This window comes from Lepisma saccharinum, chromosome 5, assembly GCF_977018435.1.
Source record: "Lepisma saccharinum chromosome 5, izLepSacc3.1, whole genome shotgun sequence".
In the NCBI taxonomy this organism is placed as follows: Eukaryota; Metazoa; Arthropoda; class Insecta; order Zygentoma; family Lepismatidae; genus Lepisma; species Lepisma saccharinum.
Genome location: NC_139233.1, coordinates 8,164,274 through 8,183,033, shown reverse-complemented (window position 1 = coordinate 8,183,033; position 18,760 = coordinate 8,164,274). Strand labels below are relative to the sequence as shown.

The window sequence follows — 18,760 nt, the reverse complement described above, 5'->3', positions numbered from 1 at the left end:
TAGAAAACGTCGTGGGGATTTATCTGCGGATGAAAAGATATCTGGGAAACATGTGAAAAAAAAATCGTATTGAGTGGCTGCCCATTACTTCACACTTTTATGATTTTCATAAATATTTAATAATAATAATAATAAAAAAGTTTGTTCCTCAGGCAAAACAGGCGTCAAAAGAAAAATATTAACAGCAGGCCCCTAGCTAAGCTTTGACAATGGGTGGGTTTCAAAGTCCGACAATCATTGCGCAACAGACGAATTATTTTTTTTGATTGATTGATTGATTTAGTTTATTTTACTTCGCGTTTTGTGCCTTTTGGCTAATTTGCGAAGATGAGGATGAGTGATGAAAGGATGAAATTGATGAATGGACATTCACAAACAACCAAGCCCGACCAGGATTCGAACCCGGGACCCTTGGCGTCGCAGCGCGATGTGCTAACCGCTCGGCCACAGGGTCGGGCGAATTATTATTATTTTTTTTGTTTGTTTGGGGATTTTTTCAATACATTAGTGTTTTATTTTAAAATTCAAATGTTTATTTTAGGATAATTATATTATGAAACTATGATCAGTTTCTAGTATTTTATTCAATGGGGGGTTTGAACCCACTAAACCGCCTTATTAACAGTTATAGTAATACAAAGATACAGCTTCAGATGTGTTTTGAAAATCGAGGGAAATGTAGGTCGAAAAAGGGAAATTTTACACTAGTAAAAGGGAAATTCTGCATTCGGAGATTGGCTTCACTGAGACAGACAGGTAGCCGGTAAAGAGTGAAAAGCGAAAGATTCATCACTTTCGATTAAAGTATTTCGTACTTGCATTCTTATATACTTTACCCAATATGTCTGAAGCAGACGTGGGTGCCTCTTTCCGAAAGTGCATTAATACTGGTAAGGAAACAATTCAGAGATAAGCCCGTTTTTTTTACTTAACGAAATTCTTTTTTGAGTTTACATTTACGTGTTCACCGATGATCTTTTTGTGTGGGTGTATATTTTTAATGTTGTTTGAAGATAAATATCTATAGTTATGTATGTTTAGCATTAAGTTATTTTGATTTAAATCCATTTACGTTCAAATTCGTCCATAAAAGTTCCCTGGACGATTAGAAACCGTGCGTTTCACTTTTAAAATGATTTATTTAACATCGTTTATAAGATTTGTTTATTTTAACATTGCTTACTTATTTGTACCGTTAGATTAATTGCGACGCGGAGGTTCGAGGACAGGGATCTTGCATAGAAATTTCTGTGGAAATTCATGAAAGAAACTACTGAATATATCTAGTTATCACGTGAAAGCAATTTAAAAGCGATGGTAATTTCCCCTTTCTCCAGAGTTGATTGATTTGAACCAAGTTTATACCAAAACTTTTTTCACTCATTTTAATCAGTAGTAAAGTGGAGAGGTTGGCACAAGTTCCGATTGTTTAATTCTGAACTAATCATGGTACACATTGGATAAATTTATATTTATGTCTGTTAACACATTCTTCAGGGTCTAAAGTGAGTAAGTGCTTACTATTTTTGGTACTATATGAGGGAAACACCTACGAACCATATATTTCGGACTTCTTTACATTGCTAACGTGTTATTTTCGAATGTGGAACATTTTCTTAAGTGAAATAATGCATATCAATGTCTATTTCTTAGATTTACGAGTACTTACTGTTACTTGTTGTTTCGAATCTGTAACACATTATGGCCGTGATAGTGTACTGGTTTAGGGGGCGTTCTGAGAGTGTTTTGTCGATTTATGCAGTGTTGCAACCTTGTTCACTGGAAAATATCTACTTTCGTGCCCGGATTTGAAATTATGCTAATACGTCGCAAACCATTGACGTTAGCCCCACAAACCATTGACGTTAGCCCCAAAAACCATTGACGTTAGCCCCAAAAACCATTGACGTTAGCCCCAAAAACCATTCACGTTAGCCCCAAAAACCATTTTCCGTAAGGTTAGGTTAAGTTAGGGGTAAAATTTTCGTATCCCCATAACGTATTTCTTCAATTTTACAGGAGAAAGTATTTACCGAAATGGGTTTATTTATACTTTAGGAAGGTCTTGGAAGTTTGCTTTCACCTCGTTGAAATTTTTTTGCCGATAAATCATGTAATTTTCGACATTAATGTCACTCCGATGCACGAAAGCTGTTACCTTGATGTCTGTCTACTACGTGAACCAAATATTTGCGAGCGTTTCATGACGTAACAACCGGTCAGTGTTTCCAAATGCGCGGTTTTGTAACTGTGTAACAGTTCTAGAACGTAAATAAACGTGAGTTACTGTTCATCATTTCTGATTACGAACTTGCGACAACATGACGTGCACAGGATCAGTGGCGTGCTCAATGTGAGGTTGATGGGGGTTATAACCCCCCCCCCTTTCGCCCAGTATCTCTAAGGCTATTTATGAATGGTTCGTGGGGCTATTTATGAATGGTTCGTCGGGCTATCCGTCAATGGTTCGTGGGGCTATCCGTCAATGGTTCGTGGGGCTATATATGAATGGTTTGTGGGGCTATCGGTGAATGGTTCGTAAAAAATTTCTAATTTTGAAAAACACATTTAACTATCTTTCCTAACCTAACAGAACCTAACCTAACCTTGCCGTGCATGGTTCGTGGGGCTATTTATGAATGGTTCGTGGGGCTATCCGTGAATGGTTCGTGGGGCTATCCATGAATGGTTCGTGGGGCTATCCCTGAATGGTTTGTGGGGCTATTTATGAATGGTTCGTGGGGTTTTCGAACCCGAAAAAAATTTTTTGAAAAACAAATTTAACTATGTTTCCTAACATAACCTAACCTAACCTTGCCGTGCATGGTTCGTGGGGCTAATATTTATGAATGGTTCGTGGGTCTATCCATGCATGGTTCGTTGAGTTTTCGAACCTGGAATAAAATACAAAACCAGTAACACGAAAGTAGGTATTTTTCTATGAAGGAGATTGCAACACTGCATAACCACTGATCATGGACTACGCTAGTCAAGATTTCTCCGCCATATCGCGTGCAACGCAAGCGAAAGTGAACAAATTAAAAATACTCGATCTTTCGAAAATTGAGATTATTTGCGTGCAAAAAAAGAAACGCGAAATAGAAGAATCCTTACGAATGCAGAATATGTAAGTATCAATGTGAAAAACACGAAAATAAGGGAATTAGAGACGTTTGGTGGTTACCGAAATTTTAATAAGTTAGGTTAGGCAAGCATAGTTAAAAAAAAAATTCTCGACACGTCATGTTCTAGTGAAAACATGGCGAGGTTGAAACACTGGCTACGGGGTTGCATCATCTTAACACATGGAACATTGCACTCTCGTGCAGAAAGCAAATGGTGGGAGCAGAAACAGCATGTCGGACAGAGATTTTCGCACAAAAAAATGGATCAAATCTACATTCAGGAACTTCCACAACGCTAAAGAAAATGATTTCCGTAAGTACTTTCCCCTGTAAATTTGAAGGAATCAGTTTCCCTCATACGATAATGTTACCCTATTTTTTCTAGAGAACAATTTTCCCATCCACATACTCATTTGCGAATCTGTTTGTGAGCAAACATTTCGGTACCAAAGCTAGGTTCATGTGTAATGTGTATTCAGTGGCGTACCCAGGATTTTAGAAAGGGAGGGGTTACATATACTTTTCCTGATAAATTTCTCGTATCGGACAAACGGCTGAAATTTGCTAGTTCATTTAATTTGAAGGTAAATGTCTGTTATATCGGAGACACATTTCTATCGGATATTTTCAGTTTTAAATGTTTCGTACTTAACAATTGTGTATTGCAGAACATAGTTGAAGGTGCCATTATGCTTTTTACACGAAAATAACTTCGATTTTTCACATTGTGAGTAATTCTTTTGGGTCCTTTCTTCTGTTGCGGAACATACAATATGGCACGCACAGCTGTGGATCATTGCGTGTCGTGCTTCCGTTTAGTCGATTTGGAGTGAGTATGCAGTGTTGCAACCTTCTTAACCAAAAAATACCTACTTTCGGGTTCATCACGTCATCACAAACAATTGACGGATAGCCCCAAAAACCATTCCCGATAGCCCCAAAATCCATTCACGATAGCCCCAAAAACCATTTCCGGCAAGGTTGGGTTAGGTTAGGTAAGCATAGTTAAAAAAAAAATTGTAAGAAAAAGGCACGTTTGGAAACATTGGCGAGACTGCGTGACTTTCGACGCTCGCGCCATCTGCAGGTACATAATGGAAACAACGGCATAATGTTGTCGCTTTGCACAAAATGGAAGTTTATTATATCGAAAGTGCTTATTTCTTGTTGTGCAGCGTTCTACGGTGAGAAAATACCTCCACGAACTTTCAAAAATGATACAGAAACTCATTTCCGTAAGTAGTTTCTTCTGTAAAAATGAAGAAATGTGTCTCCGATATAACAGACATTTACCAATTTGAATATTCGTACTTTCATATTCTGCATTGAGAAACATTGCTGAAGGTGGCATTTCGCTTATTTCACGGAAATAAGCTCTATTTGCGACATATTGAGTAAGTTTTCTTCGTTTCTTGTTTGCCTTCGGTAACACACAAAATGGCGGTCACAGTTTCACTACCGTACTCTGCATGCAGTATTTCCACCCCACTGCACCCAAAAATACTAACGTAGCCCCACAAACCATTCATACATAACTCCACGAACCATTTCCGGTAAGGTTAGGTTAGGTAGGGTCATGTATAGGTTACAGTAGTTAAATTTTTTTTTTTTTTTGTTAGATTTTCCTACCTTTGACTGGGCCAAAGCCTGGGCACGCCACTGTGTGTGCTGAATTCCATTTTGTTTTTATGCACTGAGATAATTTTTGAATTATGAAATGAGAAACTTCCGTACTTAAATTACAGCACTGTGTTATACTTCCTAATTCAGACAGAAAAATGAACAAGCAGAAGGGAAGAAAGAAGACTTTCGATAATGTGAAGTTAAGCAGCCAGCTGCAGACATTGATGCAAGAAAAAGTGACCCTTAATGCATTTGAAAGGAAACTTCATGTTGATGATTTTAACAGGGTGAGTAGCAAGGGCGGTGCCAGGGGGGCATGAACTAATTTTCTTCCGTGCCCCCTATTCAAAACCTAAGTTGAAAACATTAACTCTTACTGTGTCAAATGTTAGGTATTGTAGTGAGACAGTTGTTATTGTATACAACAGCCAGGGAAAGAAAGATAATCCACATATATTTTCCTGTACTGTCGACAGTCTCTATAAAGATCAGAGACTTGTCTTTTCTTTCGTCAGTACTGTTGTTAAGAATTGTTTCTTCTTTTGTTTTAAGTGGTCTGTTTGTGTTCTTCAATATTTGCCTACTGGTCAGTGAGTTTTTTTTTTTTTGGCATTGTTGTTAGTTTTATTGTCTGCCTACTTGTTGTTCCTCTTTTCTCCAAGTCGCACTGGAACAAAAATTTCAGGTGCTTTCAAGATATCATCAGGTCGTGCTCGGGAAATTATTTAACACAAGTTGTATCGTGACGGGAAGTTTACCTGTTACTACGTTCTATATATTCCACATAACATGTTTAGTAAAGTACCATTTCAGACTTTGTTGATGAGACCAAACTTTGCGAAGAAATGTTACAGTTCGTTGATGGGGATAGTGTGGCAGAAGGAGATTTTAACGAAGATGAAGTTGACGTGCACTTCGCGTTTTATTCTGACACCACAGCATCTGGGGCAGAGGGAAGATAGCCAGTGGAGCAACCACAGGTGGTAATTACGCCTCCCCCAACCTCGGTCGGAAATCAATTCTAAGGGACAAACATTGAAGTAAGGAAAAAGCAAGGCTAGCAGGATCTAAGAGTAGCAGGACAAAATGATACTCAAGATGGAATTAGTTTTCATGTATTAATTTATTTTTCTTCCAGACTGACAAGGGCACCTGCAGGGTTGGGGGGGGGGGGGAGGACAGAGAAGTAATTGCCATCCTAGATTTCAAATTTTTTGCAAATAATAATACATTTCATAATTTTTTTTCGTAAATTCGTTAAAGTTCAGAGCCATAGCTAGGGGCCAGCGAATAATCTAAATTAACACATTATAAAAGAGAGAATGCTGCACCCTAATAAATTAATATTGCTTTCCGTTTGCAATAATTTGGATATAAAATGTAAAAATTTTCTTGAGCGAAACAAACAATATCATTTTTTTCTGTAATGCATTGTAAATTACCTAACCAGAGAGAGAAGTAACACCAACTATGTACTTTGGACTGTTACTTCTAAGCAGTTTTGTCTTAGATGCATGAACAATTGTGTGGATGAAAAGGAGCACGCTCACTTGTGAGATTTATATAATTTTTGCTGTTGGTTTGTTATGAGGTGGATGCATTGATTATGTAATGCATTTAAATAATATGTTATATATATGTATTAAAGAAACTTTGAGTACGTACACAATTTAGTGTTAACATGTTGCATATGTATTTTCCTATTTTTTACGTCCTTCCATGTTGCATATGTGTAAAACATATATTGTACATGAAAGTTATGCATGTCATATGTACAAAAAGAATTATTTTCGTCATGCAACAGTTTGTGTGCTTGTTTTCAATTATTAGCTAATGTGAAATTGAACGTGTTGCAAAAATATTTCGTTATAATCGTTTGTTCAACAGAAATGCTTTAGCACCTACTTCCTCTCCTTTTTGTGTGATTTGTGATACTACTACTAATAATAATGTCATATTATTAGTACTTTTATTTCCTGGTATTTGCCCCCCCCCCCCCTTTCCTCTCAGACAAAAATTTGTGGTTACGTCTCTGCTAAAACATGGCATGCATATTTCTATTTTCAACATCGCAGTTCCTAAATTTTATTCTGCACCCCCAGATGATTAATCCTGGTGCCACCACTGTTGAGTACCAATGTTAATTCAGAGAGTACAACCTATGCATATTTGCAAATATGGGCTATGAAACTCATGAATCCAAGTAACATTTCAAATGTGATCTTAAAACATTTAATTTATGAATTAATATAATACAATATTGGATTAAAAATAATAACAGTTGGGCTGAAAAGTTCGTAGGCTAACATAGGAAAAAATATTTTATTGACAAAATTCGATTTTATTATTCAATATAGTTGCCTTCGAGGACGATACAACGATTATAGCGGTCATACAATTTTTCGATGCCATTTTTATAGTACGATTTCTCTTTAGCCTCAAAATAGGCCTCAGTTTCGGCAATTACCTCTTCATCAGTGCTAAATTTCTTTCCAGCGAGCATTCTTTTAAGGTCTGCAAACAGGAAAAAGTCACTGGGGGCCAGATCTGGAGAATATGGTGGATGGGAAAGCAATTTTATTACGGTTGAATATCGCTAAACATTGCTCCGAATCATCAAAACGTTGTTGCTTTTGATCGATTGTGAGCACGCGCGGCACCCATTTTGCACACAGCTTTCGCATGTTCAAATATTCATGCACAATATGTCCAACACGTTCCTTTGATATTTTTAAAGTCTCAGCTATCTTGATCAACTTCACTTTACGATCATTTAAAATTATTTTGTGGACTTTTTTGATGTTTTGGTCGGTAACAGCCTCTTTGGGGCATCCACAGCGCGCATCGTCTTCGATGCTCATTTCGCCTTGTTTAAATTTAGCAAACCACTTCTCAACGGTTGATTTTCCTGGTGCAGAGTACAAATAATGTTTATCAAGCCAAGCCTTGGCTTCAACAGTATTTTTTTTCGCCAAAAAGCAATGCTTTATTAACACACGAAATTCTTTTTTATCCATTTTTTCACAATAACAAAAGCTGCTTCACTCAGAATGCTATATCTCACGAACTAATTATCCGGCAGCTGTGAAATTTATACACGTATCTTTTGAAGGTTAGTACTAAGTAAAAATCACATGGATTTAATTCTAGTAACGCCATCTATGAGTCAGCCTACGAACTTTTCAGCCCAACTGTTAAATTCTTACACCGGAGTAGTCTCCTGAAGAAGCCTCTTTCAGTAACAGCATGAATAACTATGCATTACATGTTAACATGTGGCGGACTGCCATATCGATGCAGATTTTAAAATTTGGCTAGCAACTGTTCAAGAATTTATAATGGCATGTTTGTTATTCTAATTTAATGATACACACGATATTGAAAATAAACACAACAATTTAAAAAACACATACTGTACTCATTATTTAAAAAAAGGCAATGGAAATTTCTTATGAGCAAACTCTAAATATTAAAAATAAAGTTCAGCCTCTAGGTGAAAACTTTCAGGTAAAATGGTGACCAGGCACTCTGTATTTGTCTCCTCCTGTTTGTGAGTTTCTCTTCTATCAATTAGTACTTCACTATATGATTATCCTGTACTTATGCCACGCGTAAGAATTTGGAGTGAATGGTTTGTTGGGTATACGTAGATTTCTTATATAGGTATTCCTCCCAGTCCAAAGAGTTGTATAAGTGGGAGAGGGTTGCTATGTCAAGCAACCAATAGAAGATTGGCATGCTTAGCATCTACTGTTTGCTTAGAAAAAGTTAGTCTGCACCTTTCTTTGTTGATGTGTGTGTGTAAGGAAACAGTAAACACTTACTGTACAAAATGAAAATTTCTCTGCTTATCATCCCTGTTGGGTGAAGACAACAGTGTTTTAAGTAATGTTTTTAGCTTTGTAAAAAGAGCAAGTTTTTAGAGTATCCTTACCTTTTTAATGTGCTGTGTTTGTCCTGTGCAGGCCCCTGTACAGCCTTGCACTTTTAACCTTTCTCAAGGTGCTCTTGACACCTCTTTTTAAACTCTCCAGTAAAGATTTTAGATAAGGGAATATTTCCACGAATACTTGGAAGGATGCAAAATGGCCATATGTGTTGATGCACCCAAGATTTGTCATTCAATAATTGTCTATTTTACATCCTGGTAAAATATTCACTGGAGAAACAAAGATGCAATCATTCTGCAGTGTAGCCAGATAATGGAAGTTTCTTTCATCAGTGTTAGATGGTCTGTGGGTGGTATGGAAAATATTGGAAATGTGCAGTTGTGGTGTGATACTATTGCCCCTGGACTCAACCTATACCTGCCGCAAAATTAGTTTGGTATTGAGAGCTGAAGGAACACGCGTCACGGTGTTGCCATATCATGCGGTACGGTACGGTACGCAGGGCAGCCGTCTGACGCTGTGTCGAGGAAAACGTGTTATGAAAAGGAACAATGATGAAATGTGTTATTGTTTTTCGAGGAAAACGAAATAACAATGATGACAACAATGATGAATGTGTTATTGTTTTCTCTCTCCATTTCCATCTCCCTTACAACATGAACGAATTAACGAAACGAGCATTGTTTACAGGTTACCTTTTCAATCCATTCTGTATATACACTTTCAATAATCATTTCTTTCCGAAGTCTCCGTTAAAGTCTGCCCGTCTTTCAATTATACCGCAACTGAGTTGGTGGGGCGTCTGACTTTCACGTGTGAGACCCGCGGTGGTTTGTGGAACTTTTTCAAATATCCCGAGCCGCTCCGGGGTCGACTCAGCCCAAGTGAGTACCTGGGGCAAACCTGCGGTAAAGGCGGTTGGTGAACCACATCACCTCCATAATATGGCCTAGGTCGAGGTCGAGAATGTGTGGAGCTTTACCTCCACATCCCCATATGCCTACATACTTTACTTTATTTTGCGTCCATTATTTTTTTTTTGTATGAGAATCCCAGATATTTTATGACTGTCCTTAAAGATGTTTCCCCACCTTGAAAAAATGCCGAATCTTTCAACGAAACTCGCAGTTTCCCAACAGTGGGATAATCTTTCATCCTATAATAAGAGTTGCTGAAAGGTATCTAAATTTGTCACGCGTTTATTGATATTCCTCTTCTTTCCTGGGGTTTCCAATTTTGAAGCCTCGCATTTATTTATTTATTTATTTATTTCTACCACATTATATTTTTCTTTCCCTATGGTAACAATAGTGTTCTTAGACAGGCCGAAAGCAGCAGCAGTCCTGTCAGAACTTCATTTACAGAAATGATTGGACCCCCATTGTTTTTCTCTTGCCCAAATTATTTGCGCTCAGAACAAACCATCTCCCGCGTTTGTCCTTTGAGAAGAATTCCTTTTTCTTTTAGTGCATGGCCTCTTTGGTACATTGTCATCTCGAGTATTGCCTCCTGTGCTTGACGTTCTTCACACAAGCTCACGACACACTCAAGAACACAGAAAATTATGTACAAAAAATAACAACTAAAACAACACGCTATATACAACAAAGAATGCTCTAAATTCAATAAACACAAAACAACGGACCGGTTAAAATATCACAGCAACGCAACAAACAAACAACACGTCCTCTCCCAACAACATGAAATCTGATCGCAGGAAGAATCGCCCGACAAGCGGCAACACCGAGATAAACGTTTTCTGTTGCTAGGTAACCAGGGCTTGGGTGAAGCACTGGGAAGATTTTGATTGGCTCGCATGCCAGCAACCCACCCTCCCGCAGTGCCGTAGACCCGATTTCAACACGTGCTTCCCAAGCGTCAATACCAAACTAATTTTGCGGCAGGTATAGTTGCTCTATATCCAACCCCAAACCATGTCTACCACATATTTCTGACATCTTGTATTGCACTCACATAAGTGTTTACTGTTTTCTTCCATTTTTGTTTATCAGTCGTTCTTTCTTTTCCTTGTGTGTGTTTCTACACAAACATGCATACTTGCTAAAGGAGAATTTTCCCACACAGGTTCAGACGAAAATCATTGCTCTGATGAAGGATGAATGTGAATTATTTAAGTTGCTGTTTGAGAGGCAGTACCCAACCGGCAGCTACTTCGATCGTCTTAGAGTATCTGAAGCAACTGAATTTGACATGGACGTAGTAATCAAGTTACCAATAAGCAGCTCTGAAATAGAGGCAAGACATTTTTATTTACATAATTGTTGGGACATTGTAGCCGGGTCTTAAAAATTGTATATATTATTATAAACATGGCTATATGTTTGAGATTGAATAATAATAATAATTATTAGTTCCTTTTATATCTTTTTTTTTTTTTTTTCTCACACTGTCACCACCAGTATACTCTGCTATTTGTATCCACTTCCTTGAGGAGCAATTGAAAATAATTTGTTTCCTGGTGGGTGTCATGGTAGTGATGTCACGGAACTTGTTGGAGCCTTACTGTTCCCGACCTCTTTCAGTACAGACTCCGGGCCAATTCTTCACTTTCGTTTCTTTCACGTTAGCAAGGATTTGGTAATGTACAGTGGGATGAAGTGTGTTACATGTGTGGCACTTCTTCCTTTCCATTTCTTATACTTTGGAGAGTTCTAGTTTCCTTTTTTTTTACGTGAACATAATTTGCTTCATTGTGCTTGCATTACTGAATCTGTGCATTTTGTCCTCCTTTTGTTTTCTTTAGATCCCTTTGAACAGATTTATAAAAGTGTTCATCAGCATGTTATTAGTTTAAGTACATTGAACTTCACAAATTTGGGCCCTTTTTTTATGTTAGGAGAGCTTATTGTTTAATTTGAATTTGAGTATAGCCTAAAACCATTACAGCAATATGTAAAATAAACTTACAGCACATTTGTTGTATTTTCTTTAGTTTAAGTGTCAATTAGTTATGTGACAGCTATTGGATACAGTTGAAATATAGTGGACAGAAAAAATGTCTACAATATATAATTTTTTTAACTGTCTATGTAGTAAAATATAACATTTCCTTTTTATTGAAAAGTCTTTTTATCTTTTCATTCCTTTTTAACCTTAACTTACCTTCCAATGTCTTAAATCTTGACTATCCTTATCCTATCTCCTGAGGAAGCCACACGATATGGTGAAAGCTAGAGAACAAATTAAGTACACGCCAAAACTGGTCTTTATTACTTAAGTTATTTATTGAAAAGTGTTTATCTGTTGCAGGTGATCACTTCTGTTTCTGACCCTGCATTTGTGATGTTAAAGACTAGGAGCACATTTGATAGACTGAAGAAACACAAGAATGGCAATTGTTATAGGTCAGTAGAATTATTGAGTTGAATTTTCACTGTGCATTCTAGTGGGTGTTTCCCCATGACCAGTCACTTAATTCTTTCAAGTGCAAATGGGAAACTGTGATCAAGTTTATAACATTGATGAATGTATCAGGTTATTACTTCTTAATGACCAGGGACTGGATTTTGATGACTTAAAAATGTTGTCCTTATTTCAGGGTATGGCAATTAGTACAGCACAGTTCTTACTTCTGTAACATTAGGACTGATATTACGAGGAGCACTCAAAAAGTAATGCCCCTCATTACTGGTTCAAGATATCGAAGTGTCCTGTTCCTCAGTCCGACTGTGATGCTTGCTTAGTTTGTGTACAGAGTTTCACGTTCGACCGATAGGCGGTAGCAGTGTAGCGGTGAGTAAAGATGGCAGGTCTGTGTGACACTCGTTACAAACGGAGAGCGGTAATTGAATTCTTGGTGGCCGAGAATGGAAGTGTGGTGAATATTCACAAATTGGTTGTAGGCACACCATTACGAACCAGAGGCAAAGAATCAATCGATGGAGTGGCACCACACACAATCACCAAGAAATAAGAAGTTCAAAACAACAGCCTCTGTCAGAAGTGATGATCACAGTTTTCTGGGACATCTTTGGGGTCGTTCTTGTTGACGTTTTGGCCCAAGATGAAACCGTAAATTCTGACAGTTACATCAACATGTTGGAGCAACTGAAGAAACGCTACAGGAGAGTGAGACCAGACATAAATGTGAAGGATGTGTTGCTTTTGCATGCAAAACCACACACGAGCCTGAAAACCACACAGGCAATCGCCACATTGGGGTTCTCTCTACTCCCCCATCCTCCCTACAGCCCTGATCTCGCTCCTTCCAACTTCTATCTCTTCGGGCCAATGAAGGATGCTCTGCGCGATGTGAAATTTGAGGACAATGAGAGTGTGGTTTGTGCTGCGAAAACATGGTTGAGGAAACAGCCCGCAAGTTGGTACAGCTCACCGCTCACGAGAAGATACACAAACGAGGGGAGACGGAGAGCGAGGGTGAAGGGAAGAACCGGTCCATTTGCAGATTTTAGGGGTAACAGAAAGCCTTCCGCTGCGATCTAGTATCCTTTTTGAAGTGCGTTAGAGTTGATTTGTGTCAACCATGCAGAGCGTGTCCTCAGCAACAGTTTGCTGCTTTTCTTTCAGTGGCCAGAACACTTTTGTATTGCTTATCCTGTGCATTATTTAGAGTGCATTTCAAAGAATTTTAAAAAGAATATACAGCATTTGGTGAGCTTATAGATTACACACCCGTGTAAAACAATTTCACAGTTTCCGTATAACTAATAATAGGCCTCATTATAGGCATATGTCTGAATATTCTAATATTTATTCACTATGCCCGTAATATTATACGGTTGTGAAACTCTTGTCTCTTACTTTAAAATAATAACATCAATTTACATTTTGCCTTTGAGTTGTTTCTTCTTGGCCTAAAGTCAGGAAACCGTTTTTGTAAGGTAAGTCGTTACTAAAATCACATTTGCGTTTCGCCATGGTTCAGATCGCTAATTCACAGAACTTCACTTCTCCACTGACATGTAACAACTAAGAGAACAGCAGTTAAAAAGTATTGTTAATTTCTGAATTCTTATGTCCTGAAACTCGAATCAAAGAAAGCCGCGGCTTATCGCATATTCTTACCTATTGTTAGAAACTTGCTGTTCACCATGAACCGCGGTAGATATCACAAACGCTTTGAAATCAAAACCTTACGCGACAAGCGGCGACAACAAAAGAGATGCAAAAATCCAACATTTTTCCTTTGTTGGAAGAGAAAATTCTTGGCTTTGTGCTTGCAACTGAGAGTGTCGTATTTCTTTACTTTGAAATTGAAGACTGATATAATATTAATAATTATTATTATTAAATAACAGAAAAGAGAAAATTTCAAATTTTCCTAAAAATCTGCCCGGACCATTTTTAGGACTCGAAAAAGAGGATTAGCCCAGGTAAAGGACGTCTGGTAACCCTAAACGTCTTGTATCGCTGCGTCGGTTACAGCGAGCCCACATGTGTTTCTCAGTCAGGGCGCACTCCCCTAACCCTATAGTTGGGACACGCTAGCAAGCGGCGTGGAACCACCCACTCTGGTAGCGACACGCTGTTGCCGGATTGACCTACTTCAGGATTTTCGCGAGCCCACAGAAACATGAGGAAGGCTGAACTACTGCAGCTCCTTATGTTACACAAACCCCAGTTCCCCATATATCGAATAGACAAGCTTGCAGAAGAAGTGGGACATACGGTGGTCCGTCTCCCGCCTTATCATTGTATGTACAATGCAATCGAACTTATTTGGGCACATGTCAAAGGGCTGGTAGCGCAGAGGAACACTTTGCCACCTTTTACACCGTCTAAAATTTTGCAATTGACAGAACAGGCTATCGGGGATGTGACAGCAGATAGGTGGCGTTCGGCTATAGAACACGCAAGGAAGATTATTCCCGAAGCATGGGAAAAGGAGGGAGTTGAAGAGCAGCAAATGGAGGATTTTGTAATTTCACTTGGGCGGGAAGACAACAGTGACAGTAGTAGCTCAGATGAAGATGTTCCTTTACCAACCAACAATGAAGATGATCTTGGGATAGCGCCACTGCAATGGTAGCCGGTAAGCAAAAACAACTGATTCTTTAACTACTACTTCTGTTCTTTCATTCATTTTTTATATTTTTACATACAGGTAGCTCAAAGCATTAATAACACATGTACCAAATGTATCATTAATGTTAAGGAAATCGAGCAATTGCCAAGCGTTTCATTGTAATTTATTGCCAGAGCCTGTATTCTCATATAGCTCCCAAATTATCTCACTTCACACACCCACATGTGCCTCCCCGATGGCACAGTGGTAGGTTAAGTGTTGTCGCCTTGTAATCAAGTAGTCCTGGGTTTGATACCCTGTCGAGGCACATAGTGGTTCGGATCCCACTTCCAACTGTAGGTCCATTCCAGATTAGCCGTAGTGTGCATAAAGTGGACTTTAAAACACCAACTCAATCAATCAATTCACACACAATTGATTTGTTCTTGATAAATTCTTCTCCGTAATACAGTAACTCAGTTCTGTAAAATTCTGTTTTAGAGGTGAATTTTTGTAGGTTCCTCAAAATATAATTAGAAACGTGTTAACGAAACGAAGTTGTACGTAATTTGTTTATACGTAATTTGCCCTAATTTTCAAGAAATACATTTCATTTGTACGTTCTGAAGCTTCAACAATCGCGGCGTGACAAAGAAGGCAAAGAGAGGCGGCATGAAATCAAAGGAGAACGATTTGCCACAGTGTTGTTCCTAACACAAGACGCACTTTCTTTTGTTGGTAATTGTGATACGATACAACATAAGTAAAAAGATGCCGGTAGCTGATGCTTGCAATGTACCATAATAAAAACACAACAGGGCCTCCCCGATGGCGCAGTGGTAGCGTCGCCGCCTTGTAATCAAGGGGTCCTGGGTTCGATACCCGGTGGAGGCACAAGTGGTTCGGATCCCACTTTAAACTGTAGGTCCAGTCCCGATGAGCCTTACTGTGCATAAAGTGGACTTAAAACACCAACTCAACATAAAAACACAACAAAGGTTCTTTCAGTAAAGGTTTTCGGTTGCTGTGTAGAGCAGGAAGATAAAATGTTTCATGCTTGCCAGAATGTAAAATTCACACTGGAAGTTAACGTCAACCTACAAGAAACTTCAGATTCAAACTTCTAGATTCGTTAATTTATCACTTTACGACGGAAATAACATATATTAGCATACTGATACGTACGTGCTTAATTTCGCGTGACGCTTTTTTCCCCGAGCTTGCCAACAGCTGACTAGCCTGTCCGTGTGTTTGTGCGAACGTGGCAACGTAGAAACCCCCCTGTCACATGGCAGCCAACGAGGAGACAGAATTTGGTCACGTTCTGCGTTCTGATTGCACGCCACTTCTTATCGCGTCCGTACTGTAATACTGGAGTCGCCTGTCGCTACGTCACTGCACTTCCGTTGAGATCATCTCCTGAGCGGTGAGCTGTACAGGGATGGCATACAAGCCCTTGTTCCAAGGTGGCATAAGGCTGTAGCAGTGAAGGGAGATTATGTTGAAACATGTATAGAGGATACATACAACAATATTCTATAGCAATATCATTAACGTCAATTAAATGTTAGCTGAGAAAAAAATGTGTGGCATTACTTTTTGAGCACTCCTCGTAGAAGGTGTATGTGCATTTTTAGGTGTAAACATCTGGAAAAAATCTTATCTTATTCAGAATTAAATCAGTTAGGTATTGTCGAGCGGCATGTTGCTTTGCTCCTACAATTGCATTACAATAAAAGTATTTCATTAAATTAGGCACACACAGATGTACTACGTGGAACCTTAAGTGAAAAATGCAGGCTCGACCAGGACCCGGGTTCGAGTCCTAGAAAAGCCTGCATTTTGGACTTAAGGTTCATATCCTGTGTGTGCCTAATTTTATGAACTAACATCTCTACGCTGGGAGAAAAGAGGCAACGTTGATGTCTACTGTGTTTCAAATGCAACAGATCCCATTGCGGTATCATTGGCAGAGATGATTCTACACAGGTAAAACAGTGGAAGCGAAATATCAGGCGATGCCAGGTCGGCTTGGTGGCTCAGTGGTAGAGCAATGGCACAGAATGCGAGAGACACAGGCTCGGGGTTGACTCGAGCCTGCATTTTTCGCTTAAGGTTCTACATAATAAAATTATTGTTTTCATTGTTACAGACAAGGCAGTAAATGTCAGTCCCTGTCTAAAAATGAGTAAGTGAATAACGTAATGCAATTTCACAAAAAAAAAAAAAAAATCATCATTAAAGAACATAAAACTCAAAGATTGACCAAAAGATGTAAAACTTGAAGAAATGAACTAAAACTTTAAAAAAATAGAAATCCCATTTTTATAATCAAAGGTTTGTATTCAGGATTTTTATACTTAAGAGCAATGCGTACTACATAAAAAAAAAAGGTGGCATATCATCAAAATCCAGGCTCTGTTAATGACCGAATGCTGTCAAAATCAAAACCAAAATTTTGTCAACTGGGGTTGAGTCGAAACCAGTTTGAACCGATACTCACACGGTTGCTGATGCTCTTATTGCTTTCCACCTGTACCAGTATCAATGCTCCATCATCTCAAGAAATAAAAGTTGTTCAAGATATTGATGACTATGAGTGGGCGAGTAGTATTCAACCTCAATTGTAAGCTTTGGTTCACCAGAGTTTGGCTTCAAAATTTTCAAGAATTACATCAGACACTTGAGTAATCACAAAATACAGTTTTCCCATGTGATATTGGTGAAAATTAAATTTAAATTTAGAATTTTGCATACATCCCAGGGTAATTGGACACCGTGAAAGTGCTGTACAGCATTTTTGTGGACCCTGCAAAGGAACAGAAGGCCAGAAAAGTATCCAACTGATATTTTCCAATACTGATACTACTGCTATCGGTAGATATATCTAGGGTGTTTGGGGAAAAAGCACTTCACTCACAAACAGCAATTTTCTGTTTCTTTCATAAGTCTCAGTTTAGTTTAGTTTAGAATCATTTAAAAGAAAATATTATTCTCAGAACTATTTTTGCATTGTTACAATTTTCAAGTTTCAGTATCAGTGGAAATTGGCATTGGTATTACTCAAATCTTATTCCAGATTATTATTGAAAATTCATAGGGCCACATTTTTAGTGAATAAGATCAAGATTTTGCTACATAAACTGGTCACATTTTGGGATTAAATAAAACAAAATGGCATTAAAAGGTGAATAAAATCCAAAATTTAATTTGAAAACTATATTTATGACACAAAATAAACATTTCCTTTCTAATAACACATTTTTACAGTTCTGTTTTTTGGCGTTAAGTTTTTTCCTGCCTCTTATATATTTTCAGCAGCATTAGTAAATTTAATAAACTGAATTTTGCATCATTTCATCCCAAAACGTGGGAGGAAAATGTACCTGGTACCTTTCAGAAACCTGAAAAATGAAATATGCATGCCTCTAAAAATTGATTGAGTTCCATTAAATTCTGATAAATAAGTTTTTAGTGTTCTGACAAAAATATACCTTTGAATACCATGCAGATTTTGGCATCACAGTTGTTAATTGTATTTTTTCACACTAACATGCTAGGGAGTTTTAACACGTACCTGTGGCCTTGGAGACCTCTAGATGCTGTGCCCACATGCAGTCATAGCCTTATTCCTCATCCTGCCCATACACTCTCTCTTACTTTCCAGACAGTTGCTATCGTGGAGAAATGAGGAAGGGTACTTACTGCCTAATAAGATTCGTCAGTGGATGGAGGGAACAATTCACAGGGCATTGTCAAGGTTACAGGAACTTTCAGGTGGACACTTTATGTACAGTGACTTTGTGGTATGTAAGTGTTGTATATTCTATGGCATGGTGTGAGAGCTTTTTGTAACGTGTCGCAAGATTCCTTCCATAACATTGTGCATTCAACCAGCCCCAAATTTCAATGATTTATTCCTTCATTCCTTATGCTTATGTTCACAAAGAATTTCACTTCTGTCTAAAGAAAAGTCCATAGTTGATTTATATCATTTTATCATTACTCTTAGGTACTTAATTCCTCTTGTGTGTCGGGTGCTTGTAATTAAAGTTCTTTCCAGAGCTCTCTGGAGCCCGATCAAAGTATCGAATTGCAGTGAAAGTGCGGGGAAGCGAATGCTGATGAAAAAAATA

At 38.2% G+C, this 18,760-nt stretch overlaps 1 protein-coding gene across 3 annotated transcripts in view; it reads left to right on the top strand.

Moving 5' to 3' along the window:
* Window positions 1–748: 748 nt before the first annotated feature.
* LOC145987641 (cyclic GMP-AMP synthase-like receptor) overlaps window positions 749–18,760 on the top strand; it is a 30,128-nt gene continuing 12,116 nt past the window's right edge. Inside the window, exons 1-5 of one of the 3 annotated variants that reach the window (XM_083122108.1) lie at window positions 749–890; window positions 4,896–5,035; window positions 10,724–10,894; window positions 11,909–12,003; window positions 18,292–18,430. In XM_083122108.1, the coding sequence (XP_082978234.1) occupies window positions 842–890; window positions 4,896–5,035; window positions 10,724–10,894; window positions 11,909–12,003; window positions 18,292–18,430 (594 nt within the window). In that variant the 5' untranslated portion in view covers window positions 749–841. Of the gene's footprint in view, window positions 891–4,870; window positions 5,036–10,723; window positions 10,895–11,908; window positions 12,004–18,291; window positions 18,431–18,760 lie in introns of all 3 variants that reach the window. The other 2 variants (XM_083122110.1, XM_083122111.1) reach the window with 2 other exon arrangements.